Source organism: Perna viridis, chromosome 3 (genome assembly GCF_037379345.1).
Source record: "Perna viridis isolate PV_CMFRI_1.1 ecotype Kerala chromosome 3, ASM3737934v1, whole genome shotgun sequence".
In the NCBI taxonomy this organism is placed as follows: domain Eukaryota; kingdom Metazoa; phylum Mollusca; class Bivalvia; order Mytilida; family Mytilidae; genus Perna; species Perna viridis.
The window spans coordinates 1583933-1600665 of record NC_142447.1 but is presented as its reverse complement, the minus strand read 5'-3'; the positions used below and the strand labels follow the sequence as shown (position 1 = coordinate 1600665).

The 16733-nt window shown below is 31.8% G+C and overlaps 2 protein-coding genes across 2 annotated transcripts; both read right to left on the bottom strand.

Annotated features, from left to right (window-relative positions):
• Window positions 1-530: 530 nt before the first annotated feature.
• On the bottom strand, window positions 531-5074 carry LOC148620599 (uncharacterized). The gene is made up of 7 exons (XM_088574274.1): window positions 4953-5074; window positions 4156-4311; window positions 2921-3043; window positions 2479-2604; window positions 1911-2213; window positions 1210-1326; window positions 531-797 (listed from the first exon to the last, which is right to left on the bottom strand). The coding sequence occupies exons 1-7, from the start codon at window positions 5044-5046 to the stop codon at window positions 550-552; spliced, it is 1167 nt and encodes a 388-aa protein (XP_088430400.1). The 5' UTR covers window positions 5047-5074; the 3' UTR covers window positions 531-549.
• On the bottom strand, window positions 5059-13808 carry LOC148620598 (omwaprin-b-like). Its single transcript, XM_088574279.1, has 4 exons — window positions 13656-13808; window positions 6995-7082; window positions 5681-5728; window positions 5059-5129 (listed from the first exon to the last, which is right to left on the bottom strand). The coding sequence occupies exons 1-4, from the start codon at window positions 13743-13745 to the stop codon at window positions 5095-5097; spliced, it is 261 nt and encodes an 86-aa protein (XP_088430405.1). The 5' UTR covers window positions 13746-13808; the 3' UTR covers window positions 5059-5094.
• Window positions 13809-16733: the final 2925 nt, after the last annotated feature.

Sequence of the window (16733 nt, the reverse complement as noted above, 5' to 3'; positions counted from 1 at the left end):
AGTACCTAGTATATATATGTTAACAGGCTTTTGCGTATACGAATAGACCTAATATAGTTAAAGACACAACTTAAACTAATAAAAATTTAGACCTGGGTAAAAGAAAGAATTCGTACATTCGAAGTCCTAAAATTATTTAACAGGGAAACGGTATATCGAGCCCGAAACCGAGCTAAACTTCCCCAATGAGTACAATATAAATGTATTGAAGAATTCAAAATAATGAAATAAAAGTTCTACTTTCAAACATCGAAGAATATTAGTTTAAAAATAAATATTTTACATTGTGTTGTGTAAACACTCCCAATAGTATAAGTCAAAATTATTAAAAGTGTTAGTGGTAATTAATGTGAAGTTAGTCTGTGAGAACCAGCGCAAAACTTTCATTTGTTATTCAAAATTTCTTGTTTTAACCTAATGAAACTATTAATCGTTTTGTTTTTTTATTGAAATCAGTTAATAATTAGTGTACTTGTTTATTGACTGTGTATTTCTTTCAGTTCAAATCACATACATTTGTTTTCATTTTTAAAAGTTTTCTTTAATTTACTAATTGCTGTTGATATTTATCAAACACGGCGCATCCGGAGAGTGATATCTTTTAGATTGTCCCATTCTTTGATTGCATAGTTTCGTTTTATTGTCTAGATTTAATTGCTTGTACTTACTTGTTGGACAGCAGACAGCGTATTCATCAGTGGGTGAAATGTTACAGGTATAACCTTTAGGACAATCTTTTCGTCCTGGGCCTCTTCCACAAACCACTCCTTTCAATGCTTGACCGAACTTGCACACCTCTGAGAAATATAATGATATTGAATGTCGTAAACCTTTACAATGATATATTGTTCATCACCAGATGTATTATTTAACCATAGTACTTATAATGTGAAATGCAAACAATTTTTTTTTTTAATATGTTTACTATTAAAAATCTTTATTTAAACCACTGGTGTCTTATTTTTTAAAGTTTCATTTTATTGTTCTAATGTTGTTGGACATTTGATTTGTTTTTTATTGTTTGTTTGAAATGAATGTATCGTTTATGCTTAAATCTTCAGTGTTTCCACCGAAAATATACTGTGTGCAATTATAGGCATTAGGTCTTTACAAATTAACAACAGACTATGGAAATAAAACATGCATCTATACACCACTACATTTATGAGAGCTTTTACGAAACTGAGAGTGTTTTAAAAATAAGCTTACGTTGACAACAGGTTACACCATTACAAAGGTATCCCTTTGGACAGACCTGAATGTTTGGATGTTTACCACAAAATACTAAGTCTCCATTTTTCAGCAGAGGAAATCCAACATCACATGCTGTTTGAAAAAACTATTTAGTTGAAAATATTTTAAGCGTGATTAAAAAGCATACATGAATAGAAATCCGTTACATAATATACGGAAAAAAAGTTAAGTTACAATTGAAAACATACAAACAAATCCGCATATGCTGCCTGTAGTGTAAAGGAATTTACTTTGCCGCTAACCTTAGTTTACACTGCTACTATGCCTAAGTGCCATTCTGTTTAAGGTTCAGGTAATGGTTGGCATATGGTAATTCTCAATTTAGTATTTGGTCTTTTTGTTGCCTAAAAATATTCAATACATCTAGAAAGCAACTAAAAAGCTTTTCTAATTTATCTTGACGTAACTGTGACGTAGATATTTTTAGACTGCTTATTAAAGGAAAAAAGTGCGGAAAATTAGTTTATCAATATTTTAAAAATGCAAGGTTCACAAAAAAACTTAGATGTTTTTTTTTTTCTGGAGGTTATCAGGTATAAATACTTGGTTCATACAAAAACAAATATCAGTGTTTTTTACTTCATGTGACACACCTTATACAAATTTTGCCCGATTCTTAGAAGGATACGTACTTAAGTGTTTATCAAAATACTTACGCGGGGGAGTTACTCCTCCAGTAGGCTGAGAACATACGTGACCACATCCATTTGAGCAACATTTTTGTATCCCTGGACAACTACCATCTCCAGAGCACAATTCAGCACAATATCCTACAGTACCAGGTGGTAATATTGGACAGAAACCGGGTTTTGTCTCCGGAACAGCATTAGTACAAGTATGTCCACATCCATTAGAGCAACATTTCTGTGTCCCTATACAGTCACCGTCTTTACTGCATCGTTCAACACATGCTCCAGCTCCAGTAGGGACGGGGCAAATACCAGGTTTGTTACCGGGTCCTTTTTAATAATATACAATGTAAATTCCGTTTTGAAATGAACATTGTAATTGGTATTTGTAGTGTCATTTATATTGTGCACATGATCTATATTATAACTATAAAAAATATTTATGAAGGCAATTAGTATTTGATAATACAAAAACACTTTTTAAGCTTACTGTGGAATACGGTTTCTTAAATTAGAATCTTTATAAGCATGTACCTACATTAATATACATGGGGGAAAATCTTGCAAGTGCGAAAAAGATCTTAAAAATAAATACCGTTTGGACAACATGCGAAGTATTGATCAGCCGGATGGGCCTCACAGTAGTACCATTTTGGACACTTATTTGATCCAACAACCATTCCACAAGACAGTGTTTTATGTGGGCTTCCATATTTACATGCTACAAATGTATAAGTGTGAAGTTTAAGGAAAAATTACCCAAAACATTATAATTCGAAAATAGTTTTGAGACTTTGCCATTTTCAATTGACGTTAGAAATGTGATGTGTCATTTTTGCATTCTTTATAAAATAAAACTGTATTTTCTGTCACATTACCAGCTAGAATGTAATGTATATCACATTCCTCTCACTACTCAATCAATGTTAATTTTGATAAAACTTGACTTTCATCATTAATATCGAAATATGCTTCTTTGTTCCTCTTTAAAAATAGCATCATTCAATGTTTGTGATAATGAATAAGTGTATACCTACGGACTTGACAACAAAAACCGGCACTACTACGACGGTGAAACACACAATAATATCCTGTAGGGCATGATTTACTTCCGGGTCCTAAACCACATGTTATTTCTAGTGGTATTCCTTTTTGACACTCTGAAATGTAGAAGCTAATGTTTGCAAATTCAGAACTTGCATTTGAGTTGTGGTCAAGGCCTGGATGGTAAAAATTGTTAAAGATTTTAAATTTGCTTTATTTCACTGTGTATCACTGAATTTCTTCTTTCGTCTTCATCGAATGTGATATTTGACGATCAGCCTGTCAGGTGTCTCCAATAAAGCAGAGGTCAGTTACTCCAGCGATACAAGCAATCCATGCTCCATGTTTTTAGAAGAGTACGGGTTCTCATTTACCCTTCTTTCTATGTGCGTTCTAATTTAATTGATATTCGATCGATATGTGTGTCGTAATTTTGTCTGCTTGTTATTATTGAATTATTTTTTTATTAAAATCCCGATTTTAGTTCTCTTCATTTCAATGGTTGTTTCTCTTATTCTGACGATTCATTGCCCTATTTTATGAGTAAATATACTCTGATCTTTGATAAGTGACTGTTACCATTGTCCCATCCTTTTTGAAGTTTTAACTCGAATACAACAGTAACACTTATCACTTCTGTAATGTGCTAATATACTAAATGGTGTACCTTTTTTAAAAGCAATTACAAAAAAGCAATCAATAGATATGTAAAAACTCGATTTGTCAGAAACATAAAAGTGATTTATATTTTATAAATAGCAATTTTCAAAAATGAATAAAGCTAATCTTGATAAAATCTCCTCAAACAAAAGAGTAGAACATGACATTAAGAGACATGAAAAAAATGTTTAAGAGTGGCATTAGTCATTGCTTTTTCAAACGATATGAGCTTATCGATTCCACATGCCAAACATCTGAAGACGATAGAATTATAAAAAAGTTACCTACTTAAAGATGGTGGGGTCGGTGGTCTTGGTGGGTGTTCACCTGAAACATTGATAGAAACGCCAAGCGCTTAGAATATATGCTTACATCTATCTAAACATATTGAATTTTATTAACCCTCATTTTTGAAATGCTTCATAAAAAATGCATTTTTTTATACTTATACGTATGTATTGGCAATATTTATCGATCAAGTAAACTCCTGATATAAATGAATCAAATCAATTCATTGATATAAATTTTATCAGACGAAATCTCAATTATTGAGTGTCAAAATACTAACCACATCTCCTTTTACACTTTCGTAAAGTTTTAAAGTTATTCTTGTTTCCTTTGCATCCACCGTAGATAAATTGTTCACATTTGTCGGTCAGAGAGTTATAGAAGAATCTTTGGAAAGAACCTCTGCATGGACCAGGAACTTTAGGCAAAAGACAAACTGTAACGACAATAACGGGTGACTTTAAATATATCACGTAACAAATGTGTTCGAAAATGAAACAAAGTTATGCTGAAACATGTTTGTTCAGTTTTAAAACGGTTCCGTGAAAAACGTTAACGCTGCATTGTAATAACATCATGTGTGTTATATTTTAAATATATGCAGAATCAGTATACAATTATTGTATGTTTCTGAACACCATAAGCAATAAATGCACCATTATGTAATTATATGTATTAATTAATATTTCGTTAGTTGAATACTATATACATTTACACATATCAATCAACGTAATACAATGATATGTAATCATGTTCACTGCTATATCTTAGTATTTTGGAAGCCTTTCTTAGGATATTGTCAAAGAAAAAACTTAAACACGGACATGTTTACTTTTATTACATTTTGGTAATGCATGTGGATTCTAATGCCTATGGATGGTCCATTTGTTTGAGGCAATGGTAATATCGTTTAACCCGAATTTAAGATCATATACGCAATCAATGGTGTTTTTGAAACTCATTCGCATAGCGTGGATAGTGAAGCGTCTTATTGTGAAGGGGAGTATTAGAATTATTTTCCCGTAAATGCACCAATCCCATGAACTCCTAAAGATGGTTTGAATATACCCCATTTACCACAAGTTGCTTTGACTTTGTTACAACTTTTTCGTGATGAGAAATTGTTGTTATTTCCGCTGCATTCATCAGCTTTGAATTTGCGACATTTCATCTTGTTCTTATCATAATACCATAGAGATTTCGTTCTAGGTGGGTCAATTTAACAAGAAATCACAGATTTCGGTTGATCGCACACTGTAAAGAGAAGAACAATATATTAATAAAACAATACAGCGATACAAAACAATGCTAATGTATATATATAGCCTAGCTTGCCGAGTGGTCTAGGGCACTGGACTTTGTGCAGGCGGTGTTGCCACAGATCTCACAGCGGTACAAGTTCGAATCCCGCTGAGGGAACAACAAAAAATTTGCATCGCATATTTGGCAGTTCTAACATCGTTGGGAATTTTTCAGACCTTTCTGTATGTTTATATTATCTTCCCTGTATCAATTTGATCCGATGGAGCAGTGTAGTGAATAGAGTCGTCACATTCTGAGACGTTTTATATATATATATATATATATATATATATATATATATATAAATAATAGCAGTTTCTTTTATCAAGCTCCATACATGACATTCGTCTAAACCCAATAATTTGTTGAATACAATGTTTACTATCGTAGATCTTGATACTAAATGTGAAAAATATAAGTAAATTATGTATTAAAATGTGATTATAAAAGTTGACAATAGTTAAAACATGAAGTTAAGGAACAAGACAATGATTTGTTCTTACCTGGAATACTACATGTTGTTCCACACGTATGCCCACAACATATCTGACCTGAAATTAAAGTTTAGTTTTTTTCTTGTAATCATGAGACATACTGTCTATTTTATTTCATGTAGAAAGACTATACCTATACCTAAGGAAGATAATTCAATTCTTATATTAAATAGAAAATAGGTAAATTCTTATTTGCACATATCATATGGTACAGTTTAATACTATAGGGGACATTTAGGTTTTCCTGCGACAAAAAAGGTCTGTGAATTAAAACATTTTTTGTGTAATTGTGTTCATCATTTCATACATAAAAAAACACGACAAACCCCATTGTTAGTTAGTTAGACAAGTTCTTTATTTTATTTCCTAGAAAGAAATGATTAAGAGAATTATTTTCTTCCATTTAGAAGTGCAAACACTGCTCTGAAGTCCAATCTGAAACGATTTGACTTTCAAACTTCAAAGGTTTACTCTCTTTGGTTATCTTACAAAGCCTTTCTAATCAACATTTTACTATATATTTAAGATTTTACTATAATAGAATACGTCAATAAGCTTGTTAACAAGTTCAAGCTTAGATTTGTCTGTTGATTACATGTACTGTTGCCAGATGCTTTTTTCAATCAGCCTTTTTTTTGCAAATAAAATAGCAACATTGTGTTTGATTACCACCTATCTCAGAACATACACATTTGGAAATGATATTTTTTATAGTAGAATAAGGAAAATTACAAATCTTAAACTTCTGATGAACGTTTATTGAAATAAGGAACATTTATAAGACTGGTTGATAAATATAAATTAATCAAATTTCTGAAATATAAAAAAAGATTATTAAACATGAAAAGCTTATAAAAAGGTTAAGTAAGTTTATGTTGTAGCAATACAAATAATGTTTACAATATCTTAAATACAAACTGCTGAAAGAACAGCTCTTCTGACTATTTCTGCTGAACCGGTTCCCGAAGAACCGTTCTAACAGTTCTTCTGACTATTTCAGCAGAACTGGTTCCCGAAGAACTGTTCTAACAGCTAGTGCCATGTTTTTCTCACTATGTGATGGCTGCAACTGACGCAACAGGACTCACTTACCTTTCCGGGGCACCTAATTACACCACCGGTTTGTTCGACGTTTTGTTTTTCTCATCTCCAGTTTTATACATATCATTTATTTCGCTTTGTTTGTTTTATCGTGTCGTTACATTCTGTATAATGATCGTCTCTGTTTTCTGTTTAAACGTTTTTAAAATGTACTTCCGTTATTTTTTGTGGATAATGAATATAATAATTTTCATTACATATATTTTTCAACCGCTTACAAACCTTTGGGACAGTTTGCATCATTGCTTTTGCACTCATCATTAAACCAAATACATCTTATATTTGGATTACTGGGGACACATCCTGGCTTCTGCAATAAAGACAATTTATTACATTAGACTTTCTAAAAAAAGGATTATGTAATCACAGTGGGGATGTTTGTTCTTCGAATATCCCATTTTTCCCGAAGATTCCAGTTTTACGCCGATGTTTTACATTTTGAGTCATAACTATCATGTTATCTTCCAAATAGTTTAATTTGGTTTTACAATGCCATTATGATTATATCGGTGTGTAAACGAATTGAACAATTTTCGAAGTTTTGTATCATGGAGGAAATCAACATTTGTTCTGGGTTTTCTCCCATGAAGCAACATATTGTTCGTGTTTATATAGTTTTTTTTTTATAACACGTGATTTTCTGTTAAAATGTTATAGTTAAATAATTAAGAATAACTATTGACTACACGGTTTTTTGAATTCCTGGTCATGTACCTTTTAATTTGACAAATTAGTATTTTAGATCTCATTTCTGTTCTAAAAATAAATCTTTAAATTTACCGTTTCATACATGAATTTCTCGAATATTGTATTAAATGAAGAAAGAGTAATCAAGGGAACCAAGGTTATAGCGGTAATCAAAATAATGTAATCCTGGGACAAAGACCAGACATGGAAAACAGACATACACAACAAAGAACATAAAGTAACTAAAATCATACATACAAAGTAACAAAAGTAAATGAGCAACTCGGACTCCACTAAAAACTGGGAGCATGGACCACGTGCACCGGTAAGGTAAGCGTCTTCTGCTTTTCTAGAAACACCCGCCGAGTTGCTCATAAAAAATCAAGTCCGGGTAGACAAACGAGGAAAGGAAAACTATGACTCGTTGAATAAATCAGTTTTCATGGTGATGATGGATACACCATAACGATCCACGAGTTCATGATGACGACCGTAAAACTTCTCTAGTGATGACTTCAATCTTGTAGCAACATAACCCTGTTCCAGAAGCCTATTTGGTAGAGTTCTAGCGCGATACAAAAAGTCCGCGTAGTTTCGGCAAGCTCTGGCATAACGTATGAGTTAAGGAGCCGAAGGAATGTTGCCACAGATGAAAGGAAAGTTGACAATTCTGAATGAAAAGTCATCACGTTTGTCGTAAAGTTTGGTCAATAGTTTTCCTTTACCATCGATTTCTAAGTGTAGGTCAAGATATGAAGTATCTTTTATCTCAAGTTCTTTTGGGTAGATGCGATGTATCAAATCCCCGAAATTAGGATTGTTTAAAGATAACACGTCATCTATATAGCGGAAACTGAGATTGCAGGATCTAGCCAAACAATATTCTTTCTTTCTGATCAGATCAGCTATAAAGTCAGCCTCATAAGAGTGAAGGAACAGGTCAGCTAGTAAAGGAGCACAATTTGTTCCCATTGGAATGCCGACCGTTTGTTGAAAAACACGTCCACCACACTGGACATATATGTTGTCGATTAAAAATTCCAGCATTTTGTAAACATCTTCCTCTGTATATTCGGAAGATGATTTGGAATTATTTCTTACAAAGTATGAGGAATATCTACCAAGAACTATATATTTGTATCTAGGTGTACCATCTTTTTTGGAAAATACAACGATGTATAATGTTTTTAAGTCGGATTTTAACTGAGTATGGGGAATAGAAGTATACAGTGTTGAAAAATAATAGGTTTTAATGCTATTATATTCAGATAATAGTCTTGAACTGATTGTCTCCAAAAGATCTTTTGAATTTTTCAGGATCCACATTGAATTAATACCACTACGGGAGTAACAAGTGTTGTGGTAGGACTGTAGACCCTCTTTGACAGTTGTGAGTATAGAAGTTAAAAGTTTTGAAAGAGGTTTGGTGGTACATTTTGCAGATCCAGCTATAAAATAACATTAATCTTCACATTGCCCTGGTAAATAAATAATCGGCGAAATAAAGAATCATCGTATAAAAGAAGACCAAATCATCGTACAAAACAGCTTATTGTGAAACAACCATTTCCAATGCGCTAATAGTATAAAACAGGGCAGGATTAAAGAAGTAAAAAGAAACCCTCGTACTGCTACAAATGTATGTATTACATTGATCAATGTTTCACTCATATTCAATTAATTCATAGATGAATTAAATAATTTTAGTAATTCCGTAGACATTTGTTAGAAAGATTTGTGATTGTGCCACGCCTAAAGAATGGCACATTGAATTATTCTTTGTAAAAGGGACTTGATAAGGAAAATATCATTAAATTAAAATTTAAATGGCTGATATATAATTAAATCTAAATATGTTTAACATCACCTGGAGATGGTAAAATTTAAATTGAATATTTCGGATAACTGATATCCTTTCTCAGCATAAAACTCATAAAACTATATAAACATAAAACTCACAAAACTTCACGAGCATAAAACTCACAAAGTTCGAGATCAAAACAGATTCAGAAGCTGAATCGCGTACGCTGTGGGTGATTGTACCTTAATCAAAGGCTCACATAAGCAACTGATAAGGAGTCTGGATGAAAATACATAAAAGAGGGTCTTTTATCAAAGCTATAATTAACTTACAATTAACGGTATATATATATATATATATATAAATCGTTTATAATAAATTGTAGTCATCAGTGATTGTCTGGTAAGTAGAAAAAAGACAGGGAAAACATATTTTTTTATTAATCAGTTACAATGCCCCAATTTAGTCATTTATTGATAAATGGGCTTCAACGGCATTAGACTATTGCAACAAGAGTAGAGGGGTATATACATGTTTTCTACAGCTGTAAACATCATTTGAATCAAAGTGACGCTGGCTAGAAAGGTTTCCATGTTAACAACAATGGCAATATAGCCAGACATATTCAAATAAAATATAAATAGCCGCTAATTGTACTTATGAACCGATAACCTGCATGAAATGTCGTGATGCGAAATGACTGAAATTTGGTATGCATAAAGGAGGTATTAAAGCTGAAAAAAATTGAAAAGGAAACCAATCTTTCGTATGAGCAAAAAATCCCGCAGTCCTGTATTGATGGACAATGTACCTAGATCCTTTATTCATGAAACAAATATATCGAGAATGGATATGGTGAATATGTCAAAGAGACAACTCCATCGGAAAATGAAAAATGTTAGCTCAAGGCTTCTCATGGATCTTCAATGAATGACGAGGAAACCTTAACACCACTGACCAGGCTGCAGTTGGCCCCAGATCAATGTTATGCACAGGCAAAATTATTTCACATGATTTTCACACGAATTCCACACGATTTTCACCTGATTGAGCAAAGTATCTAAGTGACAGAGTTCACATGCAATTCGGGTGAATGGAGCCTTCATGTGAAATTCACACTAAATGTTCACATGAAATTCGTGTTTAGTGAATTTCACATGAAGATCATGTTAATTTCATGTGACTTTTACATGAATTTCCTGTGAAACTCGATTAACATAAATTTCACGTGAAAAATATTTGCCTGTGTACACAGGTTAGGCGATATAGTTGCCCCCAATACACGTAAGATTTTTTAAAAAGTAAATCTGAAAATGAAGATGAAATAATACAAACAGACACCAGATATTCCTGACTTGAGAGGGGCGCAAAAATGCGGCATGGTTAGAGTACTTTGGCGTGATCACAACCTTTTACCTTTTAAATCTGACCACTGTGGAAAAAATTATTACACAATTAAACACATCCCAACTTAGTTCAAAAAGGTCTGAGTCCCCTGTTAAAACATAAATAAACTGATAATGCATTACACAAATGCATAAACAAAAGACTTCTAGCAGTTAACTGACATATTCACTCCAGAATAGTTTAAACCTAAACAGGTTATGCCCTTATTGTATGTAATATCTATCTAAATTATTTACATACCGGGTTAAAAAGTTTAAATTAAGCAGAGGAAATTCAAATTCACTTTCTTACTTAACTGTATTAATTTTTTCGAAACCAAATCGATAAGTTTAGTATTGACTTTAAACTACTATGCATTTACATTTTAAAGAAGTTTTAACTTGACTGAAATGTTTGATATGCTTTAACATTGTTACAGGTTGTCGAAATAACCCATATAGAAGCCATTTTTAGAAAAAAAGAATATCAATGTACAGACACAATTCATATTCCAAATGTTTTATCTGCCTTTCCCAAATCTGAAACTCGTTAATTGACAGTGTCGCACATAACATATGATTCGTAAATTGATAATTGTCCTTTGTTTGTTTACTTCACGACTACATTATATAAAGGCCACGTATATTGGTATTTCTACCATTTGTTAGATTTTCTGGTACCAAAAACATGTTCGTATCATGCATTTAGTAATAGCTCTGATTTCATTTAGAATGCACCTTGTTTATTACATTGTTACATTAATATTGTATTGATATATACGCTATAACATTACATATGTACAACTGAACAAATTATATATTGAGATATTGAACCAAAAAGATTGTTGACTTTACAAAATACTTTACTAGAGACTTAGTTCTACATGTTTCTAGGATTATTATGGATTGGTAAATATTAACAAAAGGCTCTGGAGAGCCCGACTCGCTCACTTGATATGAAAAGTTCTGTTTTACTTTTCAATGGCCATGTGGCAATAAATTGTCATGCAATTTGTACCGTTAGATACCTTAGTATTTTTGTTACCTTGATTAAGGATCAATCCACCAGTTATCAAGTTATAAGCAAACACCACATAATTAATCTTTTTGGTGCACTAAAGGCACTGTTTCCAAAACATAAAGAGGCAGTATATAATCTAGACTTTTCTTGACTTTTGGAGGCATTGCATCTATTATCTTTTACAAACCACAACAATGTCACTGTGTACTTTCCAGAAAACGACGACGAATGCATAATGATGACAATAAGTCCCATGGACTCTTTGTCCAGGTGGGATGAATTTGATTAAGTGAAATCATCCATAAAATCAACACTTAGTATAAATATGCGGGACAAAAACAAAACGACAAACAAAACAAAACAAAAGAAACAAAACAAAACAAAACAAACAAAACAAAACAAAACAAAACGGATTTTGAGGATTGCAATGTAAACACACCAATTGTATTCATTAAATTGATTAATTAACAAATCTTAAATTTGACCTCGTTTTTTTAGTCTATTTCAACACGTTAACATATAACAGCAAAGTTATCATTTATAATCTGATTACTGTATGTAGTTTTAATAAATACAATGAGCATATGGATATGCACTGTATCTTCATAAAATTCCTAGTATTTTATATATCTTCCGTCCTTTTTTATATTGGACCAAAACAACAGGTAAGCAAAATGAATTGACCATATGATCATCGACCTTCTACGACTATTGATTTAACATTATATACTTAATATAGAGAGATATAAATCCAATTATTAATTGCATACAAGAATTACTCAATACCAAAATATCGAAACAGGAAGCCTAATTTTTCAACAAGAGAGTTTCTAACCTCTTCAATACAAGAAATGAAGCCTCTTCATTTTTTTTTGTATTTTTAAATTTGTCATACTTCAAATTGTGATAAATGTAATGAATGAAATTTAATATAATTCGGGGTCAAACAGTCTGACTACTGAATTGGTTAATACCCTCGGAGACCTTTGGCCCACTAGCAGTGTCATCGACCCAGTTGCTATTAAATACAAAAATACCGATTATATAGATATACGTGTGACATGCACGTCATAAACTTATCTAATCAGATACAGTTGTACAGGTAATGAAAGGTGAAATAAAAAAAAAAAGATCGTGAGATTGCTGTTTTGATATTTTTCTTTATTCCTTTTTGTCTAAATTCAGAAAAGTGGTGTACTTTGGTCATTTTCAAGACGCCTTGAATAAGAATAAATCATCTCATTAAAACAAGCGATTTCTCAGGATTCACAGGTTGTAGTTGATTTGTAATTCATCAAGCGTTTGAAAATCAACGATAAGCAAAAAAACATTAAAACATAGCCTATTTACGTTACGGTGTATCCGTCTGCAACATGAAAACTGATTTGTTCAACGTTTCATAATTTGCTTTACCTCTTTCGTCTACCCCGGACTTGACTTGTTATGGTCAACTCGACGGGTGTTTCTAGAAAAGCAGAGGACGCTTATCCTACCGGTACATCTGGTCCATACTCCCAGTTATTAGTAGAGCCCGAGTTTCTCGTTTACTTGTATGTATAATTTTAGTTACTTTACGTTATTTATTGTATGTCTGTTTTCCATGTTTGGTCTTTGTCCTGGATTACATTCTTTTGATATCCGCGAGAATCTTGGTTCCATTGATTACTCATTAAAACAAAACAGGAGAAATGAATATAATACATGTTTTTTTTCAACTTGAAAATTGTCCAACTGTATTTAGCAAGCTTTGAACACAAGGATCCGTTGATGAAAAATGCTGCAATTTAGATGTAACAATACAAAAATACAAATAAGACAAAATTGAGATAACATTAAAAGGCTCCTACGTGATGTTAAATACATGGAAAGCAGGGAATAGAATGATTCTTTAAAAGGAATGAAATACAATCAAATTCAAACATAAAAAATAAAATGCAATGATAATATCTTAATAATATGATTTTATAATAGTGGAATTTCAATATTTACCAGTTTTCCTTGTTTCAGTGAAATCGGCGTCGTTCCCTCAAGGGCTAAAACTAGTATTATTAAAGACAACAACAATGTCAGAACCGCCATTGTCAATGACCAGCTTTTAATGATAAATTGGTATTTCACTTTTACGCTCTTATAATATGCACATCTGTTAGCGGCATCTAATATGAACTTACTAGAATAATACATCTCGTTAATTTGCAGTATCGTTCATTCAACATACGTCTATGTATTCTAAACTTAACAGATTTTTGCAGCATTTAATTATAATCTTTATTAACTTTGTAGCGAATGCTCAGGATTTATGTATTTGTTCGAAGTAAATAATTACTGACATCTGTTCCGATAATGCCGTGCAAACGGAATTAAAAAAATGAAAATAAACTAAATTGCGCTTATCAAAGAAAGTGTTCATGACAATCTCTTTTAAAAAAGCTATTTTTTACAATGAAGCAAACACAAATGATATATTTTAAATTATTACTAAAATGAAAACTAACAGAGATAAGTAAGAGTAATCAAGGGTGCCAAGTTTCTAGCGGAAATCAAAAATGTAATCAAGGGACAAAGACCAGACGGAGAAAACAGACACACACAACGAAGAACATAAAACAAACAAAAAAATACATTTAGTAACAAAAGTAATTAAAACAGGATATTATAGAAAATGGTTTTAGTATTCCAGTTTGATTAGTTGCTGCAATTTTTTTTCAAATTTATCTCGATAAATTCGTTTTGGGAGGAAACTAATATATCGAGGTTTATCATGACAATAATGATTCAAACAAATTAGAATGATTGTCAATTAACAGAAATGTGATACTAATTTTATTATAGAAGATTTAATTTACGTCTTTAGTCTTCCTTAATCATCCGTTTGGAGCTAAAAGTCTGAAAAAAATGCATTATTTTCAGCAAGTATATCGCTGTGTATCTTTATCTACTCCTCGACAGACAAATCTACATGTGCAGAAAAAAAGGGCCGTTTAAAGGAAAGCTATCAGACAGGCATTATGAACATTAACACACGTAATGAGTATCATTATTGCAAATATAGTGTAGCACAATCATGTGGGTTTTAACTGTTTATAACAAATTAAATTGTTTGAAATTGTAAATTGATTAAACATTTCATGTCGGCTTTTTTAATCAATATATACGAGTGTATTTGTGATCCGAATTCCAAATTTACACATTCGTTTATCTCATATACCACCTTTATGAAAGGATTGTATTGATTGCTAAACATTTGAAGTGACGAAATATCTGTGTCATCTGGAAACATTTCGTTTTATATAGTTTTTAAAGTGCGTTGATTGTTTTTTAAATTACTTCAATTAACATTTTGAGTTCTCTTGTTTTCGTACCGTTTGGACAACATGCAAAGTATCTATCAGCCGGACCACGAAAGCAGTGAAATCCTGCTGGACATTTGTTAGAATCTGTATCCATTCCACAAGACAAAGTTGCATGTGGAGGCCCATGTTTGCAAGCTAAATAAAAAAATAGCATAATTGAAAAAAGTAACAATGGCAATTTAACCTCATGATAAATATACTTTCAGATGCTTTTTATGATTGAATTATCAGAATTTAACACTGACTTTCCCGAATGTATCGATAAAAACCAACAAATCAAAAATTGGACTTACTTGTTTTGTGATTAATTGGTCCGATTTCAATCACTAATGAATTTTAGAAAATTACAATTAAAACATACTGCCTTCTCGACAAAGTTTTCTAATAACAGAAGATTTCAGTTTTACAATATTTTCTTTAACAAAAATAAATACAAATAAGGATATTGGAGTGTAGAAATTTTTTTAATTCACTCAAAGAAGCACTAAGCAAAATTTAATTTGAGTCTTTCTATGTCTAAAGTGTACTCTTTGACAGAAGTAAAAATAGAAGCTGAATACAATGAACAGTTGCAACTTACGGATCTGACAACATATACTGCTGGAAAGAACACAACAATGCCCTATATGACAAGATTCACCTCTAGGTCCTGTACAGTAACCTTCAGAAAATCCTTTCTCACATACTGAATAACAAAAAAGACAAAATTATCGAAATAAATAGTAGATACATGCATATGATTTTAGAATGATAGCAATGCGATAATCATATGTATACTTAATTCTGGAATGATACGATAAGCACATATTGCCGACCGTATGATTCTCTTAGATAACATATTTGTCTGGATAGGGAATTTATTGAGATTTAAACACAATATCGAGAATAACGACAGATCAAAAGTAAACACTTTACTTATTACAAGTTTGAGACCATAGTGTGGATTGAAACCAACTGAAAACAACCTAGTAGAAAAAATATGCATGTATAGTTTTTACTTTATGTTGCACGATCGCAGGTTACTGAAAGTATATTCTAGTTTATCTTAGCATTCAATGTATTTATAAGTAATCCTGATTACATTTTGTGTGTGAGATTCCAATGTATGTGACAGTCTGATTATAAAAAACCATGAATTAGCTGGCCACAGGTCTGATATTTGAATTTGGATATAGACAGGGCATCTTTGAATCGTTTGTCTTTAATTAGCCGGATCTATGATCTCTAGGAAACGTATGTGGATAGAAGTTCCCAATATTTTCACTATTCAGTACTCAACAAAGTAGCGAAGGCTAATAAACTTGTATTCTATATTTCAAAAGTATTCTCTTCCAAACACAAAAAAATGTTCAAAATTAAATCATGTTACATACCATCAAATCCCGTGGCTTGTCTGAATGCACTTATTTGTGGTGGTATAAACGTCGATGGTGGAGGTCCAACTGCAGAAATATAATATTGGTTATAGATGATTGTATAGGATAATTAATTTAAAAATTACTACCTATACTACTTCTACATAAAGAAAAATGCATTTTTTGTGTTAATTTTGTATTGATAATTCCAATGTGAAGCACGTAATATTAATAATGATAATATTGTCATTTTTATGATACGATTATAATAATAATAATCAAAGGACCTAGTACCTATCTCCCCTTTTGACTTTATCTAATAACAAGGTAAGTGTAAGTCTAAGAATCAGGCAAAATGG